This window comes from Lissotriton vulgaris, chromosome 11 (genome assembly GCF_964263255.1).
Source record: "Lissotriton vulgaris chromosome 11, aLisVul1.2, whole genome shotgun sequence".
NCBI lineage: Eukaryota > Metazoa > Chordata > Amphibia > Caudata > Salamandridae > Lissotriton > Lissotriton vulgaris.
Window position 1 is genome coordinate 603,472,441 of NC_141699.1, and position 8,066 is coordinate 603,480,506.

Below are 8,066 nucleotides of genomic sequence, written 5' to 3' on the forward strand. Positions count from 1 at the left end.
TATAATGTAACTTGTACTAGAAGAATGCAGTGAACTGTGTGGATTGCCGAATCCGGTGTATAAGAAATGTTTTCCTGCTGGGTATGATGGACTTCAGAGCTGATCGTAACCTGCATTGGGTTGCTGCCCTATTGAGTGTTGTGGAAGGTGGTTGAGTAAAGGAATAAAACCCCCCACTTTAAATTAATTAATTGTGTTTTCAATGCGTTTGTGTTATGAACGGGCCAGTGGTGGAGTTTTTTTTGGTGTCATGTGTGATCTGTAGTGGAATTCACTCATCTTGTTGATGCAGTCAAGTAGCCGTGTTTGTGTCAACTGGAACAAGGTTGTCTGAGAGATGGCTGAGTTTATGGATTTGCCTATAATCCTAGTCGGGCAAAGGGTAAAAAGTTCTCATTTTGAGTAGCAGAGAAGCCTTGGATTCGAACAAGGGAACCGATTTTATTTTGTGAGTACCTCCTGGAATACCTTTACTTTGCTAGGAAGTGGTGATGAAACAAGCACGTATTTTAAGATGTTTATTATGGCCATAAGCGGCGAGGATCAGTAATTTTATTGATTTCTTCTGTGTTCGAAGTGAGCTCATCAAATTAGTCTTTTATTGGATGTTTGTATGTCCAATCCTTTTTCACGAGGGTGATCCTAGGTGTCCATATGGTTTGCTTATTTTCATGTTCCTTAGTTGTAATCCCTGCAAGATTGCATCATCTACTACAAGAACTCCTGACCCTGCACTCTCTAACTTTGCATCCCATGCAGTCTTCTAATTATTTTAAATGCAAGCCAATGGCATTGAGGTTACTGTTTAGATATGCATCTTAGGTGAAACTGAGTTTTCAATATATACTTTTGGGGGGGGGGGGGGGGGGCTTGAAAGGGGAGGGTTGAGTTTCAACAGGGTATACCCTGAAAAACTACCTGACCTGGGTCTGAAAGGAAGTACGTTAGATAAGGGTCAGTGTTTGAACATAATTAAATGTAAGAAAACTAATGGAAAAACAAATTACAAAAAAGTTCACCACAATACTATTTCACATGTCATATTAAATAAACTGACAAATTCTGGGGAGTCACTAAAGCAATTTTTATCATTTCAAATGAGTGAACCAAAACACGTTTAAGAACAATTCCGTGTTTCAGAATTGCCCAACTGCATATATAACTCTTGTATATCAAAGTTATCTATCTCATATTAAAATATGAACGTGCTCACAGTGAGAAAGAGAAAAGTGATAGGGTAGGATGGGAGTGATAAGGTAAGTGTGGGACTGGGTAAAGGTGGTGTGACCATAATACAATCACAAAATCATTAAAGAGAGACCTTTACAGTCTAATATGATCATTAGTTCCCTATTTTTCTTCACATATAGGGTGGATATCTCGATACAGTTGGATCCTATAATGTGAGACAGTAGTAAAGTCAGTCTACGTTTCGACTCAGCTTGATTAAAGGGCTATTTGCGCCTCATTCTGGACTCTTCATCAGGACTTAATAGGATGCGAGCACATTAGAGAGCGGCCTCTCAATGACCGTCTGTATTGGACTTTACATTACTCCCTCCATTATTCGACTGGTTAAGGTGGGCTCTGAGGTAGACCGGGTATCAATCTCCTGGTTCTTCTACCGATAATCTATGGTATTGTTATTTCCAAGAAGGCGTTATCAATCCGCCTACATGGGTCACTGATAGGCCCTGATGGTGGATCTGCGTATAGTCACCATCGCTGTCAGGGTCTTGAGCAAAGAAAAAACAGTGAACTGCTGGCACGCATTTGTTATTGTATGTCAAAAACTACTACTGTGTAGCGTCTTTACTTGTGTTGGTGGTTGTGCTGTCTGTGTTACGTCAGGAAGTTTGAGCGATTTTATTTGAATTTGGTTTTTCATTGCAGAGTGAGAATCGTGCAAGCTTGCAGTATTTCCCTGAATATGGCAGAATAGATTTGATGTACTTCCCATACTTTGGAAAGAAATCTCACGTAAGTGTTTCTATGAGTACTAAAGTGGTATACGTATACGTTTAGGAAAGCATTGGCAAATACAGACTTTGTTGGCTAGTCTTTACTTTGTGAATGCTGGTTTTGTTTGTCATGGTTTTTCCCAAACTTTATTGCTGAGGATTCTGCTCTATAGCAGGAATGGAGATCCTGTTTTACACGTGCTGTCACAACCAAAATGTAGAGCCACGACAGTCTCATATCAAAGTAGACTTTAATTCGTCTTGGGCAGCATGTAAATGACACTCCTTCTCCTTACGCGTTTCGACGAATAATCGCCTTGCTCACAGGTGAGTGTCCTTAAAAATCAGTGGTCACGTGGCCCTGATTAAAAACCACACAGTCCAGCATGTATCATCATGGTTCGCTCATAACGTGGCATTTGAGAATTGACATTGTAGCTTAATAGCGTTTTCAACAATAAAAATGCCACGTAAATCTTTCCGGACAAAAATCAAAATGCATGTCTATAGATCAAAGAATAATGCATATGCCGCCACTCACATGATGAGTACTTTGAATGCGGGCCACCGGAGAGAGGAATACACCTCCCTCGTCTCCCTTTCTGTTTAAACACGCCATATATCCCCCTCCATCGCATATTCCAAACAAACTCCACTTTGCTGGGGGCCCCCGACCCTGCAGGGCGGGCTCTATAGCAGGAATGGAGTTCCTGTTTTACAGGTGCTGTCATTACCAAAATGTAAAGCCACAACACCGTCTCATATCAAAGTAGACTTTAATTCGTCTTGGGCAGCATGTAAATAACACTCCTTCTCCTTACGCGTTTTGACAAATAATCGCCTTGCTCACAGGTGAGTGTCATTAAAACCCAGTGAGTGTCCTTAAAACCCAGTGGTCACGTGGCCCTGATTAGAAACCACACATGTGTATATATATTACCCAAGTTTTGCCCAGCAAAATGAAGCTGCACTCCTTGTCAGGTAAGGAACATCCTTTATTTCATTAGACAGGCAGCTTCACATCCCGTTTTGGTGGTCCTTGAAGCCGATGCGTTTCAGAGATTTTCTTTCTCCTTCTCGAGCTGTATGCGAGCATTCAAAACATTAATTTGCATTCCACTACCGACCCTGCATGCTTTTGAAGGTTTCTATTGGCCTCTGGTGTGCCAATAATCAATTGTCTTACAGCCTGATTCATCATGCAGAATAGCACTCTCAAAGGGCCAGATTCTCAGAATCTGCCCTTTGCGAGTGCGATTTTTGCATTTGGGATTCATCATCCCAAATGCAAAAATCGGTAATAGCGATTTTGCGAGGAATTACATTTAAGGAATCTCTATTTGAGATTCCTTAAATGCAATTCATCATCCATTTTTAAATAGCGAATTCGCAATTTCGGCCCGCTGTTTACCGCGAGGTCAAACCTCGTGGTAAATAGCGAAAATTTAGAAAAATGCTTTTAAAAGCATTTTTCTAAGTTGCATGTTGCATACACACATGTCCTTTCGACATGTGTGTGCGCAACACCTGTTTGAATTTGCATTTAAGTGGTGCTACAGGGTGTCCTTTGTACACCCCTGGCACCCTTTAAATCGCTATCTTATTTGCGATTAGCAAATTGCTAATCGCAAATAAGGAATACTCCCCATTCATTCCTATGGGCCTTTAGGCCCATAGGAATGAATGGGGTGGTTATTAAAAAAAAATTTAAACAACACAATTAAAATACAGTACTCTGCTTCTGCCAAACGTTGAGTACTTTGCTATTTGTACCATCTCAGTCCCTCAGCTTTCTAAAGTTGATATATTGACAACACCACACATTTTACTAAAACCTTAAGGTCTTTGTATAGTTTTAATCCACACTTACAAGATTTCCAATCGTTTGATACATCAAATGCTCTTTTCCTCTTAGGCACCGGTTGGGTCACATAGCTTAAAAACAAGCTAGTAGCTCTGGCTAAGCACTTGTAAGATCCCAAAGGCGAGACCTATTGGCTATGCCAATGCTTGTGTTTTTTTGTTTAACCTTAATACAGTTACAGCCAACGCTAATGGATATCCTACTCTTAAAACTACATTGAGAAAACCAGAACAAGGGCAGTAGTATGGGCTCATCGGAGAAAAACAGAAATCCTGGCTAAGATCATGGTTGGCCATTTTGTTGCCCAAATGGGATTCACGAGGATTATTGAGGTTTTAATGCGTAAAAAGTCTGATTGTATGTAAATAATTCTATTTGGACAGCACAGTCCTAGTTGGAGAACAGTTGATTGCTTAGGTTTTATAGTGCATGCCCATGAATACTATTTTAAATAATTAACAGCAAGATGAGTATTAATGGGTTCCCCTGGTGTGAGGTGGTCGTGCTCGTTAAAATGTTGCCTGCGTCAGTTGATAATGCATTATTAATTTCATTCTCCTTATCATTCAGGTTACCTTCTAAATCTAAAACCGTATTTCTTTTTTTCCTAGGTTTCCTATGTACAGCCATTAGTTGCCATAAAAATAATGCCCACCACGTTCAATAGTACAAAGGATGAAATGGTTTTGGAATGCAAAGTCCAGGGATCGCCAAATTTGAAAAATGAAGATGACCGAGATAAGTTTTTGGGACGAGTAAGCTTCAGAGTCCTAATCACAGAATAGCGTCAACAAAAAATTCCACAAAGTAACATTATTGTGTTTGTTTTTATTTTTTATCAACTGGACCTGCTATTCTAGGATAGGAGACCACCTTGAAAGACGTTGGGGAGGCACATGACATTCAGGGTAGCATAATAATTATGTGCTTCCAATCATAATGTTTGAAATCCCTTTTAAAATATATGCCTGTCGTGCTCCTGCCTTCCCAAGGGGCCAGTTTACAGAGAAAGAATATCATGCCATATTAGGGACCTGTAAATAGCTGTTTCCAAACATGTAATAATGGTGGTCTTTGTCCTGTTCTGGTGTGGTTTTATTCCCAAGTGAGTGTCTAAAGCTTAATGTACTGTGCTATGTAAATATTTAATGGATTTAACACTGGTTTAACGGTCATATCTCAATGCAGACACTGTTTTTAGGGATCAAATGATGAGAGAATAAATGGTACCTGACCAACGTAAAATGATTTTATAACCTCTGCAAGAATTGTGTTGTGTGCAGATGCCTTAAGTCCTGTATGAAAAAAACTGAAATAAAGTGGATTTTAAAAGTTGCTGTGTGAATTTTTCAAGGGCATTACAACAAACATTTGTTTCTGTCACTAGTGTATAAATTAAAAAAAATCGATAATGCTTGAATTGTGACCACAGATGAGGAGCTGCATGTTAGTTTTGTTGATTGCATTTCAAAGAATAAATTATCTGGAAATTAAGTTTTAGTTGATTCTTTTTTAGGAAAAGTCACAAATATCAAATGGAATGCCAAAATAAACCAATGAGTAAAAACAGACGAGTTCTCTCTAGTAAATAGCAGCTATACGATTTATGTTGATTTCATTTTCCCTCTACCAGTTTCTACGATAATTAAAACCCACGTACTTAAGTTTTAAGACCTGTTTTTTCTTTAATTTGGTAATTTATTGTGATTTCCCTATTTAAGTTGCTTTTTAATTCAAAGCTGTAAATGTTTTCTCATGGTGCCTCATCTATACCAGCCCACTGTGTTTGTCGTTTTAATGACTTATTCCAATACTTGAAATCTGTCAAAGCATACCTAAACCGCAGCAACATTGCTTAAATCCAACTTATTTGTGTTCCTCATCCATTCGAGTCTTTTCACTTTTCAAGACTGAATTAAAGTTTAATTCCTTTCTACTGGAAACCAGCTTTCTCAACCTGAATCTCTTATTGTAACTAGGAGTTTATGTGCTGCCAAAATGGAGTCTGCAGTAGCTAATAAGAATTTTAAAAAACAAGTTGTAATGCTCCTTGACAGTGGCTGTTAACATTTTTCTTCTGTGAATCAGGAGACCCACTCCTAATCTATTTGTATGATCTGAACCTCAGATTAAGACAGAAATACTGAAACAAGTGTGTATCGCTCAAATTATTAAATATTTTATTTAATTCCCAACAAAAACCTATGCAAAAATGGTATTCAGATGGTTGAAGTGATTCAAAATTGTTTTTTTCTTTCTAAAAGAAAAAGCAATAAGCATTGATACTAGCATATCATTTTGTCTTTTTTTCTCCGAATGCATGCTCTTTTGGTCAGCATATACTATTCAATCCAGGGCGCCATTCATCCATACAAGATTCCTTTTCCTGTTCTTGTGATACTCCCAAGAATTAAAATAAGATACCAAGTCATTTTTCAGCCTTCAGATTTTTTATCTAATATTATCTACTATTCTTATCAGTTTAACGAACCCCTTGTGTCCTCCGACCAAAGATTAAGAATCCCTGCTTTATGATGGATGCATCACCATATCGGTAATAAACTGAGACAATAAAGACTGTTTCACTAACTTAAAATGTATTTAGGGTATTTCAAGTTAATGTCAATCATAGGTTTACAAACCCTCAGTGTAGAACTGTCATCCGGAAGTAATAGTTGCAATCGTTTTTAAATGGAAAGTTTGTGATATTTCCGATATGTTGCTGTCGCGTGGGAGACACAATTGGGCTGGGTTGGTGAAACTATTATTCTCCAGTATTAGGGGTGTCTTTCATAGATTCACATGCTTGAATATTCCCCGTCGATGAAGTGGGAGTCCCACGGTTCATAAAATAGCAGTAATATATGAATATATAAGTAAAATTATTATAATTATAAAAAATACATATACATATATATAAAATACAGTAAACTCAAAAGTACCGTAGAACTGAATAGGCCCATAGAAAGCCTAAGGGAGAAAACTCAACTTGGTAACATATCAGTGTCATTATGTTTTGGTCCAAATTCCGCTAATCAGGCTGCAGTTCCCTCTAGAACCTTCTCCTCAGAAGCCCAAGACCTCAGATTTTCTACTGCACGTCGTGTGAAGGAAGTCTCCCTGAGCTCTGCTCAGTTTTTTTCTTCAACTCTAGCTGTTATTTCTTCAAAAATGTCTTCAAATAAGAAATCTTTGTTTAAAGCCGGCCCTTCCTGTGGTAAACTGCTCCTTTTCCATGAGGATCCTCACAGTAAATGCATTTACTGTGTCTACCCAGACCACGAGGTTAAGAACTGTAAGTACTGTCGCACTTTTCCTCCCAAGACTCTGAGGGATAGAGAGGCCCGTCTCCTTCTGTGGCTACATTAGTTGAATTCTTCAGAGTCTGTGGTTTCTGATGTGGAAAGTTTTTCTTCAGGCATTTCTAGATCCTCTCAGAAGCGTGGGTCTGAAACTGAGGTTCCATCTCCTTTTCTTAAGAAGAGTAGACTGTTGGAATCCTCCAGGATTGTTCCCCCACAGGATTTGCTTCAGGGCACGTCTACGGGACCTGGTTCTCTGACGTCTGTGCCCAAAGCCTTGCCTTCCTCTCAGAAATCCGGCATGGGCTCATCGACGGGCTCGTCAACGCGCCCGTCGACGTCTTCAGCGACGACGAAGTCTGTAACCTCTACGTCGACGACGACATGTTCTATGTCATCCACTGCTGCGTCGGCGACTATCACCTCGTCGACGACAGCCCAGGAGACGAGACCCATTACGTCGATTGTTAAGATCTCGCCGACGAGTGTCAAGTCGTTGCCGTCGATGAAGAAATCATCGTCAACGCTCCCATCGTCGACGCGAACACAGTCGACGGTTCCGTTGTCGAAGCAAATACCGAGGACGAAGACCAAATCATCTAAAAGAAGCTCATCGACGGGCCCATCAACGTAGATGACAGCATCGTCGACGGCCATCGCATCAGCGACGACGACTCAGTCTACGGCTAGCTCGTCGATGGTTACTTAGTCATCGAGGACCAAACCTTCAATACAGTCAAGGACTTCGTCGACGGCTCCGTCAATGGACAAGAAATCTTCGTCGACGACGAAAACATCTTCAATTTCTGCGCCTCAGGTTGGCCATACGACTACTGCTGTTACATCAACAAGCTTGTCGGCATCTCATCCTCCTCCGGCCTCAGCTACCACTTTTACAGTGATTACCGCTTCTACCTTGAGGACTGTGCCTCTCATTCA

At 39.9% G+C, this 8,066-nt stretch overlaps 1 protein-coding gene across 1 annotated transcript in view; it reads left to right on the top strand.

The window, feature by feature from the left end:
• Nucleotides 1–5,160, top strand: part of ATP1B3 (ATPase Na+/K+ transporting subunit beta 3) — a 278,992-nt gene extending 273,832 nt beyond the window's left edge. The window contains exons 6-7 of the mRNA XM_086943702.1: nt 1,894–1,980; nt 4,437–5,160. Coding sequence (XP_086799828.1) covers nt 1,894–1,980; nt 4,437–4,610 — 261 coding nt within the window. The 3' untranslated portion in view covers nt 4,611–5,160. The remainder of the gene's footprint in view (nt 1–1,893; nt 1,981–4,436) is intronic.
• Nucleotides 5,161–8,066: the final 2,906 nt, after the last annotated feature.